Consider the following 26,981-nt stretch of genomic DNA (forward strand, 5'->3'; position numbering starts at 1 on the left):
TTTTCCTAATGCAATTCTCTCTCTTTTTTTCCTGATAGTCTTTCCTTTACCTAGCCTGGTATATGACTATGTCAATCCTTGGCCATTACAACAACTTTTTCTTTGCTGCTCATCTCCTTGACATTGCAATGGGATTCAAGACACTACGAACTATTCTGTCATCAGTAACCCACAATGGCAAACAGGTATCAAGCTTCATCTCCCTCTCCCTTTTTTGCTAAAGGAATGCTCAGTTAGGTTCATCCCGTGGCTGAATTCAAACTGACTGGGGAAAACTTTTCTGAAGGATTGAAAGGAGAAATGTTCTTTAATTGCAGTTTAGTCTTGTATTGATGAGGAAGCTGGGCTGGAGGATAATCATGATGTCTGAAGTTATATTTCAGACATATATTAAAGAAAATAACCAAGTTTTACTGTCAATTTAGTTCTGTTATAGCAGCACTCTTGCTATGATCCTTGGCTTCTAGTATATTGAAAGTCTAACAAGTGCAAAAGGCCCACACAAGTACTTACTTCAGGGCAAATACAGGTCATCCTCTGTGGGTGCAGACACCCTCCTAGCAACTCAGCTGATGCAGTTCTGATATACAAGGAGGGATAGGAAAGGATTTGGGAGCTTTCTCTGCAGTGTCATCTTGTGTACAACCATGCTATGGGTGAATTAGAGAGAGGGCCAGACGATCTGCTGCTACATGGATCCTTCCATTATGCCTCTCTGTGCAGAGGGTGTGTTAGAACTCTAGTGGTTACTACAGTCGGAGCTGTATAAATAGCCATAGAATGGCAATGTATTTACTCGGTAGCCTTCTTTTCCTCCCCAGCCATGGATATATGCAGCTCTGAGCTAAATTAAACAGGTTGAGGGGCTGGGCTGAAATTTTGTACCTTAATGCAGAGTTTAAGCATGGCTTATTCTTTACATATGACCCTTTGAGCTCGGGTTAATTTCACCTACAATGCACATCAGGATTAAAGATCCTGATAGATTAGTCACTGGGTTTTTTTAAAATTTTTGTTGACAAAACACAACACTGTTCAAGTTGGCTATGCGTGATTTTGACCACAGCAATGTAAACCACAAAAACAGCATTCCATGATTTTGCTGTTAGTAACTCATCAGCTGGCAGACTGCATTTTGCATCACAAAAATTTCAATTTAAACTACATCTATCTGGCTCCAGTTTAATTGTTGAGTGATTTGTAGAAATGGACTACTATGCTTTATTTTAAGCAAATTAATGCAATCTGAATGTAAGTCTTTAGCAGGCTCCTCATCTGTGTGAATGAGTGTGATGTAAGTAGCTATTAGATGCAAGGTGAATCCTGCCCTCAGCTAGGTTGTCCATATCACCAATTTTACAGGCACTGTTTATAGTCTAAATTATGCAGTGAGGCAGCCCCTCATATTGAAAGGCAGGAGACAGTCCTGCTTATTCACACACATTGATAAGCTATTAATCAGGTTTCTTATCTAAAAAAGGGATTTTCAAACCCTATGGGGCTCACCAAGTCTGTCTGTAGAACTAAATATTTTGAGAGTGAAGCAATAGGGTTCTTGGGATGTTGGGAGGGGAGGTTCATCAACAGAATTAGAGGGTTGGAGAACACTGACCTGGAAATGCTGCTTTAATTGGGAAATGATGGATAAAATTCAAATACTCCTAATCAGAGACTGTATTTACACAATATTGGATTATAGTAAAGTGACATTACGGACTGAACTGAGAATATTTCCTTGTTTTATATGAAATTGTCAGATTAAAAATTTATTTTCCAGTTGAGGAAAACCCAGGACTTCCCTCTCAATAGTTTTATGGGATACATAGTGAAAAATCACTTTTTTTCTGCCTCTCATCTCGATTTGTTGTTCTAGGAAACTTGTGGGGCAAAACTATCTATTTGCCTGATCTATGTACAGTTATGTAGGCCCCATGTGTGCAAAGTTCTATTTGCTTGAAACTTGAAGGAAATATAATGGAATATGTTTTAAGGCAAAGGAAAGAGAGGCCACCCCAAGTCTCTGCTTTGTCTTTCTGGAGTCCCTCAAATATTTGTAGGACAGTGGATTGTCCCCATTGTGTTTCCATTCCATGATCTGTGCAGGGGATGGTTAACACTCTCAGTAGCCACTACAACTTCATTTAAATGTGTTTCAACAAACGTTTAAACAAGTGTTTTAATCCATTTTTCATAGCAGCTACAGTGGCTGCTGGGAGTTGAAATCTGTCCCTGACAGATGGCTATCCAGTAGAACACTTTGAAGCAACTCTCCAAAAGGACAAGTTATTTACTGTAATGTTTGAACAAATGCCTAGAGCACTGGAGAAGTGCTTTTTAAAAATGTGACTAAATAAATGAGTTTGGTTTGTATAGTAGAAACTGTGAGTCTCACACAGGTATACAAGCCAACCTACTGCAGTCTTTGCTCTTAGAATAATAAAATAGAGTGTGAGCATGAATAAAATGAAATTACCCTATACTTTAGCTTCTGGTGGGGAGCTTATAATTGCGTTACTATTACATTGCAGCACTTTAGGCCCTGATAATGAGGTCAAATCTGTGTGGGCAAAAGAGTGCTCATACAGATACTACTGAAGGGCTGAGGTCTTAAAGTTATGTCCTGGAAAGTAACAACCCCTACAGGCTCATGGACATACATTGTACGTACCTCTGCTATAATATCACCATAGATAACATTAAGTTTCTGGTTTTTTAAAATAGATGGGACAGGACAGCCACAGAGATGTGGTATGTAAGATAGGAAAGTGAATGCAAGTGACTGATATCCCTTGCTATGATTTAAGAAAGGCCCCATCCCAGTTATATAGTGAGTATCACTAGTGTACATAGAAAGCCAAATTCAGTACTCTGTCAATCCTGTTTAAATCAGGATTAGCCCGGTAACTAGAAGCACATTTTGGTCACACAAGATCAATGACCACTCATTGACATGATTACTAGACCTTAAAGTTTAACCTATTTGAAAAATTGCATGATTCTCTTTGCAGGGCCTAGAAAATTGCTTTTTTAAAAGGTTGCAAACAATGATAATTTATATGTTAGAAAAGCAAACCCTGCTCTGGTTTCAACTTGAGAATTACAAACCAGTGCTAAGTTTTTTCATTTACTGTGACTCATATTTACCAAGGGAAGCACAATATCTATTTGTTTGCCCATTACAATGACTAATGATACAGAAAAAGTATTATCTTTTACTTGCCTGTCGTTCCCCCCCCCCCCCCAAAAAAAAAAGAAAAAATTAGTTGTCCTTGACCAATGGGCAGGTAGAATTTTGCAAGGTTGATGCATGCAAGTTTGGAGGGACTTGCAATACTGAGTTACGTTCACTTTAGGTTGGTCAAATTTTAGCCTTCCAGCCACATGTCCTTTTAAATGTCCAGATACGATAGAGCAGATCTGCAGCTTTTACATGAAGCCTTTACAAGTTAAGTACATAGAATGTAAGGTGATATAGTACTTCATAAGTCAGATAGTTATGAAAATTATTTGTTAAAATATTCATTCTTTTCAAATATTTGCTGCAGGAAATTGTAATTCACTTCTAACTACTTTTCATCTGGCTCAAGGCAATATTTTAATGCTTTAGCAATTGAGGACTTGGGGGGATTTATTGCCATTTATGAGAGAAGATATTACACTAACATTAATGTGCTGTTTTTTCTAGGATCCCTCAGGTATAACTGAAACTGTGTCACTATAAGATTGTCACCAAGCTAGATAGCAAACTTTTTTAATGCCACTTTTCTACACGAACTCCAAGATGCACCAAATTTTGCAAGTCGGGTCTGTGCAATTTGCTTCTGAAGTGTAGTTTTGCATCAAAGTGGAAGTGCATGGAGATGAAATAACACTTTCAAATAGTGGCATTGATTTATAGATTGATCAAAGAATACTCTTAAATCTAATTGGTCAGTAAATCTAAATCTGGTTTTCACTTCTAGAAAAATTTGTCTTCCATTCTAAATCTACATTCATTAAAAATTTTGCTCATTTAAAATTTCGAACACAAAAGCAAAGATCTCATATTTTCTACTGTTCCATACAAAAGCTAAGGAAATTATTCTGGAGACTTTTTCTTATTTTGCAGCACACTTGCTTTGTGACCTTGGGAAAGTTTTCTCTGTCTCAGCTTCCCATTCTATGTAATGGGAATAATACTTAAAATCCATGGTAGGTAGGTAAAGGCTTACATCATTGATGTTCATAAAGTACTTTGAGATCCTTGGATAGAAGCTCAAAGTGAGTATCTGGCAAACTCAAAACATGCTGTATGTACACAGAGTTGACTTACAACCGTTTTAATTTCCCAGACATTTGGTATTTAATTTAATAATCGTTGCATTGGAATGTACTTGTGACCTGCACTGATACTATAAATAGGAAACAGGAATGTATTTGGTAAGCGTACAGAATAGAAATACCTTCTTTTCTGTCTGTATGTGAGCACATATCGGTATGGATATGAATTTACATTTTTGCTAATTTTTTTTTGTTCATTTGCCTCAAAGTTCTAGAAACATTTTAACATTCATGAGCCAATTTAAATGCTCTAACATTGCATAAAATACACTGATATTTTACTAAAATAAAACAAAAATTCCTTTTTAAAATGCCAGATTGGGGAGGGAGAGAGATGGGGATGAATAAAGTGAGTTTATCTTCGCCAGTAAGTGTAGTTTATTATTTCTCTCTTTTCCCCATCATATAAGAAAATTGCACTGCATGCTTTCATGGTGTTAATACATCCATCATATAATTCTCTCTTCTAGCTTGTGTTAACAGTGGGATTACTGGCAGTGGTAGTCTACTTGTACACAGTAGTGGCATTCAATTTTTTCCGTAAATTCTACAACAAGAGTGAAGATGGAGATATGCCAGATATGAAATGTGATGATATGCTAACAGTAAGTCTGGTTGCTTTTTGCTCATCTTTACTTAAGTTATTATGATATTTCCTGTTCCCCTCTCCTATTCATGCAACTGTTCCTGAATAATACCTATAGCCAGAAGGATGGCTGCTCATAACAGGAAGATTATCAGTCAAGCATGAAGGAATAAAAAATGTAAGACAGACCTGCAGGAGTTAGAGAACGTGACCACAAATGAGATGAAATAATGTGACCTTAGTCTTTGATATGATTTATCTGAGACTAAAAAAATCAAACAAAGTCAGAAAGTTGTTTCACTGCATGAGGCTTTCTCAAAAGTTGCATGAAAGTACTTCTGAATGCTGCAGTTTTACAGGCCATACAGACAGTTGTGTGGTTATTGTAAACTGTTACCAATGATTCCCACTAACCTCAGTTGGTTGATTAGATGTCTTCCGTTGACATCTCTGTCACTGGAAACTTTTTGGTGCATGTTAGCCTGACAGTTATTTACCAATTGTTTTAAATTGCCATTTGAAAGGGTCTGATAGTGTCAAATTTTGCTGATTCAGAAGACCTTGCCTAGATCATTACAAAATCTAACGAAAGTAATGACTTTCTGATGTATTTTTTACATATTATTTACCTCATTTCCTAATAACCAATACCACATATTTTAAAAATCCTAATAATCAGAAAAAATGTAAAAGAAAATAACATTACTAAAAACCCTTGTAAAAATGCTATGGTATTTTCCACAGGAGTGCACTTTCCTCCTTTGGCCTTGGCTTTGTAAGTCTCAAATTGCTGTGCTGTGAACTATTTGTGAACAAAATAATTATAAGATCATTCCTGTTACTGTATACCGCATTATGGCTCTTGGATTTCTCATGCCTTTTCTTAGCACCTAGTTATTGGTGTTGGTACATACTACAGGTATTTTATTAAGATGAAGTAGCCTTACACTCTCCACAGGATACTTCTTAAGAACCAATTTCTGCACCCGGTTTCACTGGCTTAAACTATACTGAAAACTATAGGAACAAAATTGACTTAGTGGAACTAATGCAGAGTTACATCAGTGCAACCCAGAGCATAATTTGACTAGCTGTACAGCAATGACATACAGGGCCAGATTCTTCTGTGTTATGCCAGTGTAATCCAGAGTAATCCCACTGATTTCCATGGAGCTACTACTGATTTACAAGAGTGCAAGTTCAGAACTTGGCCCACAATACCTGTCAGCTTTCTCTGTGCTTTGAAGTCCATTTGATTTGAAATACATTAGGAATACTCATTAGGAAATGGAAGGGTTTTCTTTTTAGCTTTAGCATGTTTGTAAATTAGCCAGTAGAGAACATCCACTTTCAAGTATAAGTACCATAACCGACAGTGCGATATCTCCTTGGCACTTTTGTAGCTTGACATAATTAATTCCATTTTGAATTTCCAATTGATTTCAGCGAGAAATGAATCAATTGCATTTCGGAATCCTCTGATCCAGTCGGGAGTGGAGGTTGTAGGGATGGGAGGGAGGCAAGGCAAGATGCAATGAATGGACACTTTCTGTATAAAGATAAATCAAAGGAATAAAGATAAACTGCTAATGGGATAGATTGTGGCCTGTGCTACAGGGCCACACTGGGATTCAAGGGGGGATAAGAAACTGCTTGGCCTTCCCAGAACTTGGGTCTAGATGCATAGCAGTAAATGGGATCTGTGGACTTGATGCTCCCCTGACCATGTAAGTGGGTGGGGAGAGGTGGGAAATGGCTGGAACATTGACGCCACCTCTGCTAATGCACTGGTCAATGCAACTAAACTGGAAGTGCTATGGGGTTGTCATCTGCAAGTGGAAAGTGCCAGAGGAGAAAGTGGAGATGAAGGAAGGAAACATGACTTTCTCAGGCCTGATGTCTTTACTGCATTGGTCTTTCTTCAGCACCATATGCACCACTTATACAGGGAAGACTGCAAAAACACAATCAAGCCCACTTTATTTCAGTGCTTACAAGTGGAAGACAAATGTGTGAAATTGGTTCCTCGAGTAGCAATCCATCACAAAAGAAAAATAAATTTCATCCCCATCCTGCCAAAAAAACCCAGCAACATAATTCTGGACCTAATACAGTTTATAAGGAGGCAGGGTTTGTTGCCGTTCTACAATAGTATGCCCAAGTTGCAAATGTAGCTTCAGATTGGGAAAGCCCTAATGTTCAAAGGTGTTCCATTTGTCTGAAATACTATGCAGTTGTGCAGTTTGCAGAGTGGCTCCTAGTTTTCTTGCCACATTTGTTGATTGGATCAAATTAAGAATGTTTTTAGGATGTGTGTTGAGGTTACATTTCTAATGATAGCAACATGGAGATGTGATGTGATCCTATTCTGATCATAGTACAAGAGGAGGGGAAAGTGTAAAATAATCCAAAGAGTGAAAAATTCAAAGAGTGAAAAAATTCTGATTTGGAACAGTTTGTATAAGATAGCATGACACATGTAAGCCGATTATTCAGCCCCCCAAACCAAAAAGCTATCAAAACACATACAATTTTCTCCCTGCAGGGAGGATGAGAAAGAAATTGAACCACATGTGACAGATGTTAGTGAAATTGTTTAATGCATGACTGGAAGGTGCTCAGATACTAAGGTGACAAAGGTGGTATATGAACCTGAACAAAATAGATTTCTTCCTGCCCCATCCCCTGCAGACGAAAAAAAAATTACAGTAATTGCCCTGAATTGCAGCTTCTTGCACTGCCCTTAATCAGAAAGGGTCAGATTCTGCTACCCTTATGTATGTTGAGGAGGAACTTAGTCTGCATATAGCCCCCCGATCTAAATGTGACTACTCCTGAAGTAAAATAATACTCAGTGGAAGCAATGGTCACGGAATCAGGCATGAAATCCATCTGCTGGAACTTTTGCACACAGCTAGCTATGTTCTTTACCTGCCTATGTGCATTTGGGACTGCACAGAGCACAATTCCATATACTGTTTCTACCTCCTGTCACTGTTGCCCCTTCCTCCGGACCAAATGAGTTAATATCAGTGTGTAACATCTTGATTTGCTTTTCAAAGATGCAGGATTTTAATCCAGATTTCTCATTCTTAAAACTTTCATTTTGTTCTCTTAAAGTGTGATTTGTACTCTGAAAAATTCTTATGTAAATGGCACCTTTGGGATTCCGTATTTCTTACATATCACCAGTTTGATATTCCATTTACTCAGTTTACAGATAAAAATTACCACCCCCTCTAAAACTCAACCTGGGCTCTGAAAAGACAAGCTTTCTCTTTCTAACGCAGCCTCATCAGCAGCAATAATGATCCTGCAGGTGGCACAGTGCCTTCAGTACCACCTGTACAAGGCTCTGGAAGGTCTTATGCAAGTATAACTGAGAACATCATTCGCACTGTAGAATCATCATGACTTGTGAAGTTGTGGTCATTCCTGAAAAGAGCCCAGCTTGATCTTAAGATCCCAGAGTGGGTCTGTAGGGTTGGGAGTCAGAAAAAAATATTTTAACTCTTAAACTGAGCATATTTGATATGAGATCATTGTGATGTGGTAAACAAGGCACCCCACATTGCTATTACTAGTCACTCTTCAGAATGGAAGTGCACATTAATTATCTCATGCATCTCTAACAGTCCTCTGAAGAAGGATTCTCAAGAGCTGTTTTTCCTTTGAGGTACTGAAGATGGGGAAAGAATAAAGAAATACAATTTTATTTAAAAGGCAACAGATTACGGTAAAAATAATTATCACTTTACATTTCAGAGAAACTTTGCAATAGGTATTCTCATCTCCACTTTATATCTACAGACACAGAGTCAGACTCTTCGGTATCAAAGGTGGACACAGCAATTCAGTTGCAGAGCCAGAATTAGAATATAGCAGTGCCTGCATTATCGCCTCATGCTTACTTCACCAGGCCATGCTATGCAAACAATAAGACCATATAACTTACGAGCAATTAGCAGTTTTTTTTCAATCAGATAAAATTGTTGTAACACCCTTTCCTTTTTGTTTTATGCTGCAATTGGAAAACATGAAATTTTGCAACTTGAATCTCAGCAGCATTTCCAATCTTGCTGTAAAATTACCCCCACCACCACCACACACACCCCCAAAAAAAAGAGGGGAAAAAAGAGAGCCAGTATGGTCTAATAGATAAGGCACTGGACTGAGAATCAGGAAACTGCATTTCTATTCCTAGCTCTGCCATTTACTTGCTGTGTGACCTTGGGCAATTTCATTTCACCTCTCTGTGCCTCTGTTTCCTCTTCTCTAAATAAATAAGATAGACAAATTTGTCCTTTCTTTTCCTTGCTTATTTAGACTGTAAACTTTTCAATCCAGGAACAGTCTCTCTGTTTCTACACTACCTCCCAATGGGATCCCATTCTCAGTTGGGGCTTTTAGGTACTACTGTCATACAAATACATAATAATAAGTAGCCAAAATCTTGGAGAATGGGTTTTTTAAATGGTTATATGTTCTTTCATTTTCTCACTTTTTTCCAGTGCTACATGTTTCATATGTATGTTGGAGTGCGTGCGGGTGGAGGCATTGGTGATGAAATTGAGGATCCAGCAGGAGATGAATATGAGATCTATCGGATCATCTTTGACATTACTTTCTTCTTCTTTGTAATTGTCATTCTGCTAGCCATCATACAAGGTATGTGTTCATACTCTGTGGCCACAGGGAAGTGATATTTGAAACCACTGGAATCTTAGTGCCACAGTCATCCCTCCACATACATGATGTTAATGGGAACTAAAAGACCAACATTTCACCAAAGAGGGGTGATAATGGCTAGGTAGGATGTTTTCCTCAACTCCACATAACCCCAGGAGTGAGGACAGGGCAAGGAGAGGGGGATTCAGAGGAAAAACTGTTTGATGCATGTGACAACCTGGGGTACAACCTCGAATTGTGGGACTGCTGTGCCCACTTAAATCTCCAGTCTGGCCTGTCTCTCATGATGTTTTGCTAGTGACAAACAGCAAACCCCTCCAGAGGCTGTAATCACTCAGTCAACAACATGCAGGGACACACCCAGCTAAATTGCATGAATGCCCTTAAGCCACTCATGAACCATACACAGGGAAACACCAGAAAATCCCCCACACTTCCCAGCCTTGCACTCTCGAAATGTACCATCTTACACTGCTCAAGATCTTCTCTTGAACAATGTAAGCTCATTAATTAGTTTGCCATTTCATGAAAGGATAGTGGACATGCACCAGCCTTTGTAATCTGAGCAGATTCACCAAACACTTTAGACAAACTCACTGAAAAATAAAAAAATATTAAAATAAGTGTATTAACTACAGAAAGATAGATTTTAAGTGATTATCAGTGTTAAGCATAGAGGCCAGAGTTGATTACATAAGAAATAAAAGTAAAATCACAGTCTAAATTCTAAACTTTGTCGGACTAAGAAAGATTTGAATCAAGCAGTTTTTCTCACCCCATTAGACGCTATAAGCAGTTCACAGTTCTTAATTCACAGGCTGAATTCCTTGCTCAGCCTGGAGCCAATCTCCCCAGTTCAAAGGCTTTTCTTTCAAATGTTCTTGTTGCCTTCAGAGTAGGTGGGGGAGGAGAGAGGCCCGGGGCTGATGTCACAACCTCCAATTTATAACCCCCAATCAATTTAAATGGAAATATACTGTCTAAAACATGGAGTCAGGGATCATGTGTTCTAGATACCCTACTGAGACACTGGGCCTGCATTGTCTACATGGTTCAGGAGGGGTTCACTGGGAGAGTGGATTCTTTTTAATGGACCTTCAGTACATGGCTGGCTAGTCCTAATGTAAATCTGTCTTGGAGATGTTAGTTGTTCCTTTGTTGCCACTTGAAGGCTAGCTGTGGGCATCTCCCAGACTCACAATATATTTCAATAACAACCATATAGCAAACTTCATAATTTCACATACCATGGTAGTACATACAACTCAATAGGATAGTAATATTCAATGGATCATGACTTCTCAAATGATACCTCACAAGGCATAGTTTGGACAAAACATATCATAATCACATAGCCCTGGTGAATATGTAGGTAGAGGGTGTCATTTTGAGGTACAATCACAATGGGACATGCTTCTCTTTAAGTCTGTGGCAAGTTACAGTGCTTTAATCACAATGCATTATTGCCACTAAGAGCAATACTAGCTCCTCCATCGTGGCTTTTCTCTTCAGAGAATGGGTCCACACATCCAAGATGGGTGTACCGCATATCACTGCCACAGATATGAAGGAGGAGATGCATGTAGGCAGGATCCTGTAGTGCAAAAGACTACTGACTCTTGAGGTTCTCTCCAGTATAGCTTGACCTCCAATCCATTTTGGCCATTATCCCTTCTGGATCCATTCCATGAGTTGTCCCACTTTCAAGGCACTCATATACTAGCACAGTGAGTGCAGTACAGAAGTTCAATACAACAGAAGAGAAGATATGGAGGAGCAGCAGAGGCAATAGATCTGCCCTCCTTCTGTGTGCCTTTTGAAGAACAAAGGGGAGTGTTTGGCCCATAGTAAACAAGCCTTTCGATCTTTTTCCAATGAAGACAGTCTCTCCCATAAAAGGAATACAAAATCAAGGCTTTTAATATCCAATACTTGGTTTTTGTCAAATTTTCAGTAAGAATCCTATCACTTACATTCTTTGAGTAGATGCAACTGTGTATTCCGCTTAGGCATGGGTGCACCCAGTGCACCGGAGCTGGAGAAATTTGCCCAGCAGTATCTGTATGGGCAGTGCTAGCCCTCCCCTGGCCATATAAGGGCAGTGTCCTCTGACCCATTCAATAATTTTCTTCTTACTACCCATGGCTAGAATTGGAGCTCTTTGCAGTGTCTTCACCTCAGATTTTTGTTCTCCATTTCTGAGAACTTTTTCTTTGGTTAAGTTTCATGTTAGTACAAGTTTTAGTTAGTTAGCTGCCCTGTGATGCGCCGTCAGCCAGGTTCAAGCATTGTCCATCGTGGGAGGGAACCATCCCCAATAGTGATCCCCATGCAAGCTATTTATTGTGTCTCAGTGAAGAAAACATTAGAGAGTTTCAGCGTAACAGCCATGTTAGTCTGTATTCGCAAAAAGAAAAGGAGGACTTTTGGCACCTTAGAGACTAACCAATTTATTTGAGCATAAGCTTTCGTCAGCCACAGCTCACTTCATCGGATGCATACTGTGGAAAGTACAGAAGATGTTTTTATACACACAAACCATGAAAAAATGGGTGTTTACCACTACAAAAGGTTTTCTCTCCCCCCACCCCACTCTCCTGCTGGTAATAGCTTATCTAAAGCTAATATAATCATAACTCTCTAATAGCTTAGAGAGTTATGATCCATCTGCAAGTCATTCACAAAAAGGACTCTGGTGGCGAGAGACTTGCAGCTGAATTGGCACCTGGTAGAGCAGACTGTGAAGACTGCTTCAGCTCTGAGGCCTTCATCTTTTTATCTGATAAGTGGTCACTTTTGGATCTGACAAGCGATTCCACTCCGTGTTCGGGCTCTGGCATTTCCCTCAAGAGGAAGAGGGATCATTCACTCTCCTTTGGTACAGTGAGGAAGGGGTCTGATAAAATGAACTGGGATCATTCCAGGGCTTGGGGAGACTCCTCCTCATTTCCTAAGAGGAGTGATGACCTGCACCATACTCCCTCTGGCATGTGGAATGGAGCAGGTCTATCCAACTTCTCCCTGGTATCGGACTGAAATCAGTGAGAGCCTGTACCATCAACTCAGGTTTCGGCCATGGGGCATCTGTTGAGTGCAGTATCCATGATGTTGATAATAGCAGTGACTATTTCCATGCCGGCAGCATACTGGGTGGCATCAGACCTGCTTTGCTCTCAATCCCAGACTCTCCACTGATTCATGAGCGCTCTGGTGCCATCACTTCTACTGCCTCATCCTCTGTTGTGCTCTTGGCACCTCCTGGCTGTGTCACAGAGCTGCCCAGGCCTCAGATTGTTTAATGGAGGCCAACACTGGACCTGGCACTGAAGGCCCCCTAGACACTGATGCATACTTCAGCACCATCATTGTCTTGGTGGCAGATCCCTTCATTGAACTTCGTACCACCTTAGCCTCAGTACCAAATGGGAGTGTGTCTCATTCAATACCACCAGTGTCGATCCTCAGTTCCTCTTCATTCCCAATGCTGGCCCCATATTGGGACTCGAATACCACAGACATCTGGGTCCTAAGCGCCATCAGGTTGCGTTATGCCATATAGTTCCTCTCCATTCCTCCTGCCCACCCCGTAATCCATCGTTCTTCAGGGACACCTCTCACAAGACACTTGTCCTCAAGCAAGTCCAGTCTCTTCTGGTGCATGGAGCTGTAGAAAAGATCCCCCTACAGCATCGGGGACAGAGATTCTACTCCTGATGGTTCCTGATCCCCAAGCCCAAAGGAGGGTTGAGACCTATCCTTGACCTCCATGATCTCAACAAATACATCAGATATGTGAGATTCTGTATGGTTACCCTATCAACGATCTTCCCTGCCTTAAATCATAATGACTGGTTTGCTGTCCTAGACCTTCTGAATGCTTATTTCCATGTAGCAATTCTTCTGAGTCACAGGAGGTTTCTCCAGTTTGTCATGGCGAACTGTCATTGTAAGTACACCACGCTCCCTTTTGGTCTGTCCGCCACTCCCTGGATTTTTATTAAATGCATGATTGTAGTGATGACAACATATCTCAGGAAGAGGGCATTTATATCTTCCCACATATGAACTATTAATTCCTGAGAGCAGGTCCAGGGAAGAAATCCTCTCTCATGTTCGCTTCATGCTACATTTTCTTGATCGTCTATGTTTCATCCTAAACAATGGGTAATTAACATTGGTTCCAACTCAAAGAATTGAGTTCTTTGGGACCCTGGTAGACTCTACAAGTTCAAGAGCATTTCTGCCGACTGACTAATTCTACACTATTTGCCACCTATGTCTGAAACTGCAGTCTCAATCCTCAACCTCAGCCCATGCATGCCTGAGGTTACTAGGTCACCTGGTTGCATGCACACAGGTAGTCCAATTTGCCAGAATGCACTTTCACTCTCTTCAAATGTGGCTGAAGTTGGTCTATCATCTGAATCGTCATCGCTTGGACAGACTAGTTTGACTTGATCCAGGATCAGCAGATGCCTTATGATAGTGGGTGGTTCAGGGCAATGTGTGCCAGGGCATTCCCTTCGCTTGGTCCCCAATGACCAAGACTATTGTCACCAATGCCTCCTTAATAGGTTGGGGAGTTCATCTTGGAAAGTTCAAGGGCAGTGGTCACAACAGGAAGCTTTTCGGCATATCTATGTCCTGGAACTTCATGCCATCTACAATGTCCTGGAGCTACATGCCATCTACAGGCTCTTGAAGATCTCATCAGGGACTGGGTGGTGTACATCCTTGCCAACAATATCACTGCAATGTATTATGTGACAAGACCGGGGGAGAACACTCCAACATGCTGTGTCAGGAGGTCATCAAACTCTGGCAGTTTTTCACTGAGGAAACATTACTCCCATTGCTGACCACTTACCTGGGATCACCCGGCAGATCACCTAGGCAGAGATTTCTCACTGAATCGCAAATGGTCTCTGAACCCCAGCATCAGGTGGTTCATTTTTGCAGTTTGGGGCATTCTGACAATCTGCCTGTTTGCCACAAGAAACAATAAGAAATGCTAGCTCTTTTGCTCCTGAGGGGGTTTCAGTTTGGGCTCCTTGACGATATTTTTCACCTGAGCTGGGAATCAGCACTCCTACATACTTTTTCTCCAATCCTGATCATCCCGCGGGTCATTCTCAAGATGAAATTGGACCACACCAAGCTCTTTATCATTGCTCTAGCATGACCGAGACAATATTGCGTCATTAGTTTAGCCTCCTATATCCCTTCTTTCCAACCTCCGGACTCTGCAGCACAGTCAGGTTTTGCACCCAATGCTCAGCTCCCTGCATCTCACAGAGTGGATGCTGCATGGTTAACGAGGAGGAAAAACTATCTTCAGAGGCAGTCAGGCAAGTCTTGCTAACTAGTAAGTGACCTATTCAGCCAATTGGAAGCGGTTTTTGATATGATCATGAGCCCAGGGAGTTGAACTGAAGCTGGATTATATCCAGGAAACCTTGGAGTACCTGTTACATCTTCAGTCTTCTGGTCTTGCACTTAGTTCATTGAGAGCCCACCTGGCAGCAATTTCAGTGTTTTATCTGTCAATCCATGGGAAGTCAGTGTTTTCAAACCCCATGGCAGTGAGATTCTTGAAAGGAATCACTTGTCTCTACCAACTGTTTAAGGAATGATTCCTTTGCGTGGGGCCTTAATACTGTCTTAGTGGCCCTTATGAGACCTCCTGTCAAGCCTTTGGCAACTTCTTCTTTCTCCCTTTTGTGTCAGAAAACTGCCTTCCTTGTAGCGATAGCGTGAGTTGCAGGCTTTGACGATGGAGCACCCTTACACGCAGTTTTCTAAAGACAAAGTAACCCTGATGCTGCATCCTAAGTTTTCATCCAAGGTGGTTTCCCAGTTTCAGTTGAACCGAACTTATATTTACCAGTGTCCTTCCCTAAGCCACATTCAACCCCAGAGGAACAACATTTCACACACGGGATGTCAGGCGATATTTAGCTTTTTATCTGGATAAAACCAAACATTTCTGTTTCTCATCTCATTTGTTTCATATGCAGACTGAATGAAGGGTCACATAGTCTCTTCACAGATGAGCTCCAGGTGGATACATTCATGTTTCCTGAGAGCATACGAAGTAGCCCAGACTATGTCTACTCATTCCACAAGAGCCAGGCAATATCAATGGCATTTCAATATTGGACATTTGCAGGGCTGCCACTTGGTCTTCTGTACATACTGTACTGAGATCATTAGTTGAAGGATTTGCCGTGCAACCAAAATAGTTGGGTTCTGGGAAGTGGGATGTTGCAATTAAGGCTACATAGTACAGTGCCATCTGTCATTTTATCAGGTTGCTTTGCTCATACATGTTGGACAATTCTTTGCCTGAGGGCATTCTCCAATGGGAAATTCCACATGTTTCCATCTTGTCGGCTCTTTTGTTCATTGTTTACATGAGGTCTTTGGAAAGGTTAGTGAGGAGGCATAGGTTGCAATGTCTTCAGTGTGCTGATGACATGTAGTTTTATATCTCCATTTAAACTGTCCCAGCTGGAGGTGTCATTGCCTTATTCATTATTTGAGAGAGAATAGGGTGTAGACTGAGACTCAATCTGGAAACCTGTACCCCGTGATCTGCACTGGCTGACGGTTGGTTACTAGATTTTAAGATGGTTGGTTTTGACCTATAAGCCCAAAGTGGCCTGTGACCGACCTATCTCAGAGACTTTCTTTCTCCGAGTGGCAAACTATCCCAAGGTAGTCAGTGGAGGTGCCTGAGCATAAGCCCAATCATTATAAGAGAGGAGGTGGCTGACAGGGCTCTGGATCTTTGGAATTTGCTTTCCCTCAAGTCCATAACAACCTGAATTTGTCAGCCTTCAGAGCACTCTGCAAGACCCACTTTTCCTTTTTTGCCATGAGGAGATGGAGGGTTGGGTAGAGCTAGTTGTGATGCTTTGGTACTCTGGAGACTGTGAGTAGTCATTTATTTTTTATTGTATTTATGCTGATGCTGGGGTATTAATTGTTCTAGGAAATTTAAAAGATTTTTGTTTGTTTACAATGTGTCTATGTAATCAAGGCGTGATTGCAGCTTGTGTAGGCATACCCATGCTAATTTTAACCTAGCTGGTTCAGGCTAAAAGTACCAGAGAAGGTGTGGTGGTGCAAAATTGTCAAGGATGCCCAGAGCATTGGAGAGGATGCTCTTTTATTATAGTTCTAGTTTGTAAAAATTCAAATCAATAAATACATCCTTTTGGAGTAACACAAGCCAAGACTTTGATGGTTTCACTGCTTTTATAAATAATGATCTTCGATTGCCTTGTACCAGCTAACATTTAGTTAGATGATGAGTTTTGCTCTGAGAGGATACCTCCCAGTTTCTTATAGGTATGTTTAGATAAGGGTTCTCAGCTGTGTGGCAAATTGTTTACAATTCTGATGTGTTGTCTCAAAGATTCAAGCAAACTTTTGTTTTTAAAAGGCATTTGTAAAAAACAGAATTCCATGTTTTGATATCCTCAAGCAGTGTATCTCATGCGGTTTGCTTTTCCAGTTTGGTTTCCCTGTTTGTGACTAACTGAATATAAGTTGACAGGTCTTAACTGTAAAACCTGGGCCTAATTCTTATCTCACTTTCACAAATTGTACAGCAGGAAACTCCATTAACTTAAGTGGCATTGGTCTGATTTATTCCAGTGCAAGTGAGGGAAGAATCGGGTCCTTTGTATTTATAATATAGGTCTCTGACCCTAGGATGTTTTTTCCCTTTCTGTTTCTCTAAGACATGGCCCATTACTTCTTCGGAGCTCTGTTAATGGAATTCCATTACTAAGCGACAAGCATAGTGAGCGCAGGAGCTGCAGGATGCACATAGCCCCTGGCCATCTCTCATATATGGTATTCATATAATAAAGACATGAACTCTGCTAAGTATATAGTAGTATCCTTTTAGTGGTTTTTTTTTTAATAAAGACTCCATTACCCTACAAATGTGTGTCTACCTTTTACCTACTCTATAAAAGAAAAGGTTAGGGCTGTACATATAAAACAGGAATCCACTTGTCCCATAGCACCCAATTAAAAAGTATTTTACAAAATCTCTGCCAGCCTAGTTGGAGGGACTCGTTTCCTTTTTGTGTAGTCAGCTTTGTTTCACATATTTAGACACTAGAGTGATTTTCAAAATATATGAAGGTTTCTACTACTTCAGGAGACAACTTCCCATTTGATCTTACTCCGTCCGAGCTCAACCTTGGTTTCCACGGGTATGCACATTTCGCCATACTGTACTCTTGAATGTTAAGTATCATTTTTATTTAAACACCAGGTTTAATTATTGATGCTTTTGGAGAATTAAGAGACCAACAAGAACAAGTTAAAGAAGACATGGAGGTAAGAAATTATAAGCTCCTAGTTGCTGCACCATAGCATACTTAAGTAAAGTGCTGGTTGCCGGAATGTCCATTCATTATCCAAATGTGATGATTCAGCAGAGAGTAATTTTAAACTGACAGGAAAGTATGCAGTATGCAAAGGGTTCAGTATCAAACAGCATGCTGGTCAAGATTCTGTCCTCAGTTACACCTAAGGGAAACTATACTGAAGTCACACAAATAAAACTGAGAGTCTGGTCTGCTGAGATGACTTTCCATGACTGACTTTTCGACGGATTGACTTTTCAAATATGGACTTAAAGCAAAGATATTACTATATCATATACAAGCCTACATAAACAATTCTGTAGCATTCAGTAGAAGAGTCTTAGTACCATTCCTTTTAATCAAAGCGCTCTGCTAACAGCCAGGTTACAAAATAGCGTTCACTGTTGCCCATTTCTGACTGTGAAAGGGGTACAGTGGAAAGAGAGATCTTTGACTGCACTTTGGCACTACCAGTTAGAATCACACAGGACACAGTCACAGTTCATCAAAACTGATATTCTGCTCTGGACAAATTTAGACCTATTTGTCCACTACCTGCAATCTCAGTTGGCTCTTTGGTACGTCTGGCTCTTTATAGATGATAAACTAACAAAACTAACCAAAACACCTACCAATTTATTTTCATGTGTCTTTTTATGTTAATGCTAAGGATTTTATTTTATTTTAACTTTGTCAGCTGTGCCTGAATAGAACAAAACTAACCTCAGTGGTTGATGAAGGCCTTTTGAGTTTAGCTTGGAGGTTCCCAATATTCAGCATTAATGAAACCAGGTTACGAACCATAGGACTGGAAGAGGTCACCTTGTTCAGTCCCCTGTTATGGTTAATCTCACTTGTGTATTTTCTTTGGATATCCTAAGTGAAAGTATTCTGTTCCTGCAGAGTTCCAATTTTCTTGTTAAAATCTGACTGTCAGAGTTCAGAAGGGTATCAGGTACCTGCTGTGTTCTGTAATCTCAACTGAGGGTGTATTCAGTTTCAGCTGGGTAAACATAACTGCCTTTGAGGTAAAGATTGCTATGGACTACAGTGACTCTTATATTCATTTAGGTAGCCTGGAGAGAATAAGAAGGAAAAATTGCTTTTCAGCCTTGATTAATTCATGCCATCCTTTCTCCCGATCTATTCTCATTCAGTTATTGATGCCAAAGATTTTTTACCAAACATCAAGAAGTGATTGTGACAGCAATTACATTTCTGTTCATGTGCTTGGCTGAGGCTCAGGCTGAGTCCTTAAAGCAGAAGTCTTTATTAAGCACACATTATACTTCATGTTTCAGAATTTCCAAATAAATTGTTGTGTACTTATTGGGTATTTTTCCAAAGAAGCTAGCACTGTTATAGAGCGTTTCAACAACGTGTATATTTTCTGGATTTTTTTTTAGACCAAATGCTTTATCTGTGGGATAGGCAATGACTACTTTGACACAGTGCCCCATGGCTTTGAAACACACACCCTGCAGGAGCACAACTTGGCCAATTATCTGTAAGTACAGAACTACAAACTCTTCAATAACTCATTACTTCCATCAGCCCTTGCAACTAACTAATCAGTCCCACAAAATAAGGGAGAAAGACCACTGTATAGATTTTATATGCACTCATGCTGTATGAGTGAACAAGAGAGATACAGAGAAAGATTCCTTTCCATTTTTCTCATTGTGATAGGAAATGCCAGTTTAAAGGTTGCCTGTGCAACCTTAATTCAGCCCCACTATGCATATGTATTATGATGCAGTCTTTAATTGCATGATTGCACAGTATTTATTCCATGGGCCCTCTATCTCATTCAGTGCACAGGATGAGCCCTGCTCTGGGAATGAATTAGTGCTGTGTAGTGAAAGAAACTGTTACTTGTTGCAGAAACTGGAAGGTGTATAGCAAATGAAGTAGGGAACAGCTAGAATAAAAAGGACAGCCTCACAGTTAAGGCAGGGAATGCAGCCCTGGAGAACTGGATTCTATCACTGTCTATGCTATAGAGTTCCTGTGTGGTGCTAATCAAGCCATTTGAACCAATTTTTTCACAAGTGGTCACTAATTGTGTATTGTTGATTATCTGGATGCAGAGGCGCCAACTTCTCCTCTGCCCGGTGGGTGCTCGTTCCCGCCCCTGGCTGCCCCTGCACCACTCTCGCCCCGGGCCAATTCCACCCCCTTCCCACAAGTCCCTGCCCCACCTGTTTACTGCCTCCTCCCCCGAGCGTGCCGCATCCCCACTCCCCCTCCCTCCTGGAAAGTCCTAAGCGCCGCCAAACAGCTGTTAGGCAGCGGGCAGGAAGTGCTGGGAGGGGGAGGAGCAGGGATGCGGTGTGCTTGGAGAAGGAGGGGGTGGGGGCTGGGGGAGCTTGGCTGCCGGTGGGGGCAGAGCACCCCCTAAGTTTTCCCTGTGAGTGCTCCAACCCCGCAGCACCCACAGAGTCGGCGCCTATGTCTGGATGCCCAACTTGAGACGGAAGTGCTTGGTTCTTACAGCTGCAACTAAAGTCAATGGAAGCTGCATTTGAATATATAAAGTTCTATCTAATGCTAAGTACTCTGAAAAATCAGGTCCTAGGTACCTCAAATTGGGCACCCAAAATTAGTGGCCGTGCTTTGTTTATATTTTATAGAGAGAGATGTCATGTCTAGAGAAATGGATTTAATATAAAAATGAGCTAGATTATGAAATCATCAACTTGTGTGTAAATATGCCAAAGCATCAAGCTTAGAGTATTAATAAAACCACAGGGTTATATTCTGCTGTCAGATTTTTATCTGTATTGACTAGTTTGAACCACTAATAAAGCACCCTCTTTAATAAACTGTTTAATAAACTGATTCTGAAACCCTTAATCATCTTGAATAATGCTTATTCATGGAAGTAGGCTCCTTGACTATTCACCAGCGTAAGTGTGTACAGTAAGGCCCTAATTCACTGGTCTGGGACAAGAAAATGCAGTAATAATTTTCATATTAGAAGCGTTGGGAAAGCTTCATCTAAGCATCATAACTGCTGTATGGTTATAGTAAACCAAACCTGAATCTCTTACTCTTTTGAGGGTCATCCATATTTAATTGTAATCAGCGAGTAAAAATGAATGATGAGTGAACCTCAGAAGTGTTGAGATTGTATGTGGTTTAATACATATCTAAAATTCTAAATGGCATGCATATATTGTATATCCATTAACAGAATTATTCTTATTCTATAAAATATAATGGTAAACATCCATCTGTATTTGCCCTTGGTTTTCTGATCTTTCCCTGTGCTTGTTTCTGATGAAAATACCTTTGTCTGTAGATTTTTTCTGATGTATCTCATTAACAAAGATGAAACAGAGCATACAGGGCAGGTAAGTGAGCACTGTTTACTCCAGTACTATTTAAAACGTGCTAGTGATAAAAGTCAGGAATGTTCACGATGGCACAACTAGATGAGAATTCTAACCAGTCGTGTGACGCTCTCCCTGTGGAACAAGTGGCCTCATTCTAAACACTCCTTAAAACGCATTTATTTTGGCCAGAGTTTCATTGTTAACTTCCTCTTCAGCACCTTTGCACCTGTTCTGGTACCCTTAAAACTTTTCTCCCCAAAATAAGCAGGAAAGAAAAATTGTAACTAACAAGATACGTACATCCCATTAAAATAATGAGTCACTAGACTTTTTCCTATTGACTATCTTCCTTGCTTCCTTTGTTATTGTTATTACTTACTTGGTTATTTGTAATTTATATTGTATTCTTTTCAAAGCCAGGAGAGTGCCATCCTTCTCTGTAAAATACCATTGTCTCTCATGGTATTGTATAAGCAATATTGAAAGCTGGTGATTTCCATAAGAGACAGGCTTATTAGACATAAGGACAACCATAGTGAGGCTTGCACCTTTTAATGAGGATAACAAACTGGATTCTAACTTTCAGATTGGAATAAGCATTCACAAATTTGGCAAGGGAAGGAGAATTTGCTCATCATGTACAATGTGTAACAGTGTGTCCATTAATGACACACAACCCAGGTACACATGAAATTCAGGCAGGTGACATTCATTTAAGAGAAGATCAGATAAAACTAAAGCTTCTTAAATTTCACAACATTTTATCCAAAATGAAATTCTAACCACTTGCTCAGCTCAGCCTATTAGTCCCTATGCTCACTTTCTGTCTCCCCAACCTGGAGAGCAAGGAGGCAGGACTGTGGATCCATTCCCTTCCCCCCTATCACCACCATGCAGAATAGGGCTGGCTCACCCAAGGAACAATCCAGCACAGGGGCCGTGCAGAGACACTGTACACTGCTGTACACCACCCCCAAATCACTCTTGAACAGATGAGAATGGCGGACTCTCATTTATTTTTTGTTAATTTCAGTGGACTCTGCAGGGGCTTTAGATGGCACAGCCATGGATGGTGAGCAGATACACCATACCAGAGGGATGTGGCCAGAGAGAATGTCCTCTGAGGCGAGTGTACTCAGAGCCTCCTCCTACTTCTCTTTTTGGGAAGTGTATCATAGGTTCTCCCACAGTACTGACCGGGTGCACTACTGTGAGGTAGAGCCCTGCCTATGCCCCCTTTGGGTTGTCTTTCTACCTAGCTACGTACCTGTAAAGCTCATCTCACTGTAGTAGTCATTCATGTATTATTCCTCACAACACCCCTGTTACGTGAAACACTGTTGGCACTAATGCTTCCTTGCATTCAAAATCCACAAACATTGTGACATGGGTTGCATCTTGCACAGGTGCACATGATGAGAAGAGACTTTCCTCTCCCTCGTTCCTTTTACACCTCCACAAGGGCAACCAAAATTAAACCATATTTTTGGCAAGGATGCTTGTTAGGCCTGCTTCACAGGCCACATTTTCCTTTTTCGAATGAGCATCTGTGTGCATGAATTGTATAAACTGGAATGTAAAGATCTGCTTTCTATACAAACATTCACATTTTGAGTCCAGATGTAGGTACCTACATGCTTTTTTGGGTGCGGATAAAAGGTAAACCCTTTGGAAGATGAAGCCCCAAAGATTTATTTTACCAAGATTTTTTTTTTCTTGCCTTCACTGCTCTTCGAAATGTTCTTCCAAACCTTTTGACACTTCCTCAAGCCTCTTGTAGCTACAATTGTCAACCGGAAAAAAGTGTGCCAAACGTGCTCAGACAGCTGGAATTCCCACTGAGAGCTGTGTAAGAGTGATCGGTAAAGTGGTTGGTAGTTGCAGGTCCTACACACACACAGATTGCTGTCAGATCAACAAATTGCAGTACACCACAGGGATACAGCACATTTTTGCTCTGTTTGTTTAAGCTGTTCTCTTTGAAATCTGACAAATATACTGAACTACTATAATCATGTTCTGTCTATATACGGCCTGTCAGTCTTGACTGGGTGCACATTTTATAAACTTGTTTTACTATTTCTGAATATGTGTTTTGTCCTTTGACAATGACATGTTAAACTAGACTAGGATGTTTACCTCTGTTTTGTAAATTGATAATATTTGTTATGGAAAAATACTGCTGCATTTATGTTTGCTCCATTGTTTGACGTTACTTATTGTGTGTGTTGACCCACTCTATACACTGAGTCCAGACAGTGACTACCAATAATCACTCCAGTCTGGTTAGTTATACGATGCTTTCATTTAGAGGTGGGGAATGAGAGAGGCCTCTGAGCTATCTAATCAACTGAATCTTCCTGGCTCTGGTATTTGCTACAATAAAATGCTGTCTTGTTTTGTTTTTACTGTATTATTCAAAAGCTGAAGAGTCACCCTTAAAATGTGCAATACACCAGATTCAATGAATATAGGGATATATTTGGCATAAGCGCTATACATCAGGACAAGACTAGAGCCCTTGGACAGTGAACTATATGTTAAAACAGGTGGGGATAAAACCTATGGTTAGGGGGAACTGCTCCCATTTATGGATTCTACCAGAAACTGATATCATTAAAGCCATTGTATTATTTTATATATTGAAGACAGGCATGTTGGAAATGCTGATGTAGAAATTCAGCTGAGGTTCCTTTAAGGCTCATTAAAACACTAATCCTTAGCTACAGTTTGGTATTGCAGGCAACTGTATTTGAGCTTCAAGTTGCTCCTGGACATAAAAGAGCAAAACTAATTGTTTTGTCTCTATTTTTTATTTCACCAGAAAGGTCAAAATTCTTGAGCTCTTCAAGAGTCTCTTTAAACTACTCCCTAGCCTAACATATATGTGTTTCTATAATACTTTCATCCAGGAGATAGAAATCCAAAAGCCTAAACTAAAATGAACTCAGTTGTTACTGTGTTCCATCACATGTAGGTTCAAACACAGCAGATCAATTTTGAATTGAATCAGAACATTTAGAGCAGCGTGTAGTCTTTTTTGAAAGATGGATGGCTAATGTATTCTCACTGAATCAGATTAATTATTTAAATCTCCTGTGTCTTGCAGGAATCCTATGTATGGAAAATGTATCAAGAACGGTGCTGGGAGTTTTTCCCTGCTGGTGACTGCTTCCGAAAACAGTATGAAGACCAGCTCAACTAAATACGAATGAGGATCACCACTGAAAATATGTCCATCCATTTCCCAACTCTTTAGGGAATAACTGATTTCTCGATTCTCCAAAGCTGTGTGCTTTTTGGAGCACCAAAGCTGTGTTTCTGATTACCTGACTTTGCTGGGTTTTTTTTTCCTGTGTATTTGCTTTGAGAACAATGGAGCAAAGAACAATGAAAACTTAAAACAGCAACTCATGGGGGGGGGGAACCACACACCCACACATAAATCCACATACATAACATGCACGCACACAAAGAGGCAATTATTTTATGAGACTGCCAGATGAATCCCTTGACTCTGAGAACACACGTGGGATAATGTGGTAGTGACATTTATTCAATCTATTTATTTCATCATCCTGGAAGAAACTATATAGTTCACAAAGCACTGTAAAGGATTGTTTTGGACACTAAGTTGTGGGGAAATAGTGCCTTACTATATGTGGGTTGAGCTATGCAGAAGATGAGTGCATGACGACATCTTATCTTTTCTTTGTGCCCTCCCTTTCTTCCCAGTTAATATTTATTTTGTGTTTTGGTGAGGTTGTGGGGGGAGGGGTTTGACTGTGCACACCTTTTTAATAAGACAGTGGCGTGTCTCAGGACAAGAGTAGGTTATTCTCATCAAGCTAAATTCACATTTACCTTCCTCTTTTGCTCTTGCTCTTATTTTGGTAATGCTCTGATGCAACACTGCAACTTTATGAAATCTTTGTATGAAAACAGAAAGACTGAAAAACACTTTAAAAAGAAATATTTCATTGCATGTTTATTATGCAAGTTTAAAACCAAGAAACAAAAAACAACAACCTTCAAAAGCAAGTTGATCAACATGAGAAAAACAATCACAATAATCATACTCATAGTAATAAAGTGTTGTGGGCTTTATTGTACATTTGGAACCAGTGTCATCAGCCAACAATGTATATGTTATGAACTTAACGGTAGTTTTGGTTTAATTTCTTTTTCTCTTTCTTTCATTTTTGCCACCTGTGATCAATAGTGGAGTTAAAGATTTTCTTGTTAGACCATTTTTTAAAATCAAAGCTGAAGCAATATCCATTCAGGGAGTCCATCAGGTCCATCATGAAGCACCAATGATGTGTACATCAGTCCATTTTGAGTCCTTTTCAATTGTAATGACAGTCTTTACAAATAAAAAGAGAAATTCAGAATGGAAGCAAGGTGGTTTTGCTAACATTTGAGCCTTTTCTTATTGAGTTTGCTAGTTAACACCTGATTTAACAATCAGGATCACTCTGCCGTCTTTCTGCTGAAATTACTGTTCTCCTGTGCTTTGTGGTGATCCCACTTTGCATCTTTTTCACTCATAGCCCACAACTTCATCCGGTCATAAAGGCAAATTAGTATCTTCACTAGCACTCAGTTGTAGCGAAGAGAAATGGGAAGTAATTGGTATGAATATGATGTTGAAAAGAAGCCACAAAAATCATATTTCAATCCCTCCCAACCTTCAGGGCTGTTCAAATGTAAGCTTTCAGTTCAGCTGACTAGAAATACAGGTGTCATTTTGAAATGTGGGTCCAGAGCAGGGTTCAGATTTCAAATACCCTAACATTCCAGGGCTCTTCGAATCCAGGATTTTGGTTTATAATTATGATTATAAAAATAGGAAACAGCTGCCAGGAATTGATTTGTTTTCTTATTCACTGCCCCCCTGAGATGTTAGCAGAAGAGGTTTTCCCTCTCACATATGTACATGCAATGGTTTGTTATAGATTTTGCTCCTGAGAGCCAGGCTGATGGTGTTGACTTAGTTTTAAAGATCAATGAAGTACTTGTTTCAAAAAGTAAATTCAGAAGGAAGAATATGGACTTTGCAGACAGATTATATGAATAGAAGAGGGATATCTCCTTAATCTCGACCTTCCACATCAGAAAGCTGCTGCTGCATTCTCTACTGTTTGAGCCCAAGTCTCTGTAGCACCCAATGTGTGTAGTAACCCAAACCAGGTTAAAGTACAATGGGCCAATCTTTGGTGGTGGGACAGATGCTTAACATTTCATTATATACATCTGCACTTACTGAGTAAATCTGCACAGCCACCCACCCCCCCATTCACAGGGACATATGCCTTCTCCCAGCTGATAACAGGTTCATTCACATGAGCAAGATTTGGCTGGTATTGTTGGAAGTGGGTGGAGGTATGCTTCATGGAGTGACTGTGGAACATGGGTGTGAATGTCTTCTACTTTGCATCCCCTGCTCCCTCCACTGAGATACAAGCCCACAGTTCGCTACAGGGACCTGGATTCGGTATTCAAAACATAAAATTCATAAGAAAACTCCAAAAAGTTGAAAATGGAAACACATGTAATGAGAGTGTTATGTTTTTCTTATTAAATTGTGAATTTTCAGTAACTCATTCTGATTCTAATGGTGATATTCAGTTCTTCAAGTATGAAATCCTTCAAACAAAT

The 26,981-nt window shown here is 40.2% G+C and overlaps 1 protein-coding gene across 1 annotated transcript in view; it reads left to right on the top strand.

Annotated features, from left to right (window-relative positions):
* Positions 1-24,769, top strand: part of RYR2 (ryanodine receptor 2) — a 698,126-nt gene extending 673,357 nt beyond the window's left edge. The window contains exons 100-106 of the mRNA XM_074948896.1: positions 39-185; positions 4,791-4,925; positions 9,418-9,574; positions 17,889-17,953; positions 19,389-19,489; positions 21,287-21,338; positions 24,430-24,769. Coding sequence (XP_074804997.1) covers positions 39-185; positions 4,791-4,925; positions 9,418-9,574; positions 17,889-17,953; positions 19,389-19,489; positions 21,287-21,338; positions 24,430-24,525 — 753 coding nt within the window. The 3' untranslated portion in view covers positions 24,526-24,769. The remainder of the gene's footprint in view (positions 1-38; positions 186-4,790; positions 4,926-9,417; positions 9,575-17,888; positions 17,954-19,388; positions 19,490-21,286; positions 21,339-24,429) is intronic.
* Positions 24,770-26,981: the final 2,212 nt, after the last annotated feature.

The sequence above is a fragment of the Natator depressus genome, chromosome 3 (genome assembly GCF_965152275.1).
Source record: "Natator depressus isolate rNatDep1 chromosome 3, rNatDep2.hap1, whole genome shotgun sequence".
Lineage (NCBI taxonomy): Eukaryota > Metazoa > Chordata > Testudines > Cheloniidae > Natator > Natator depressus.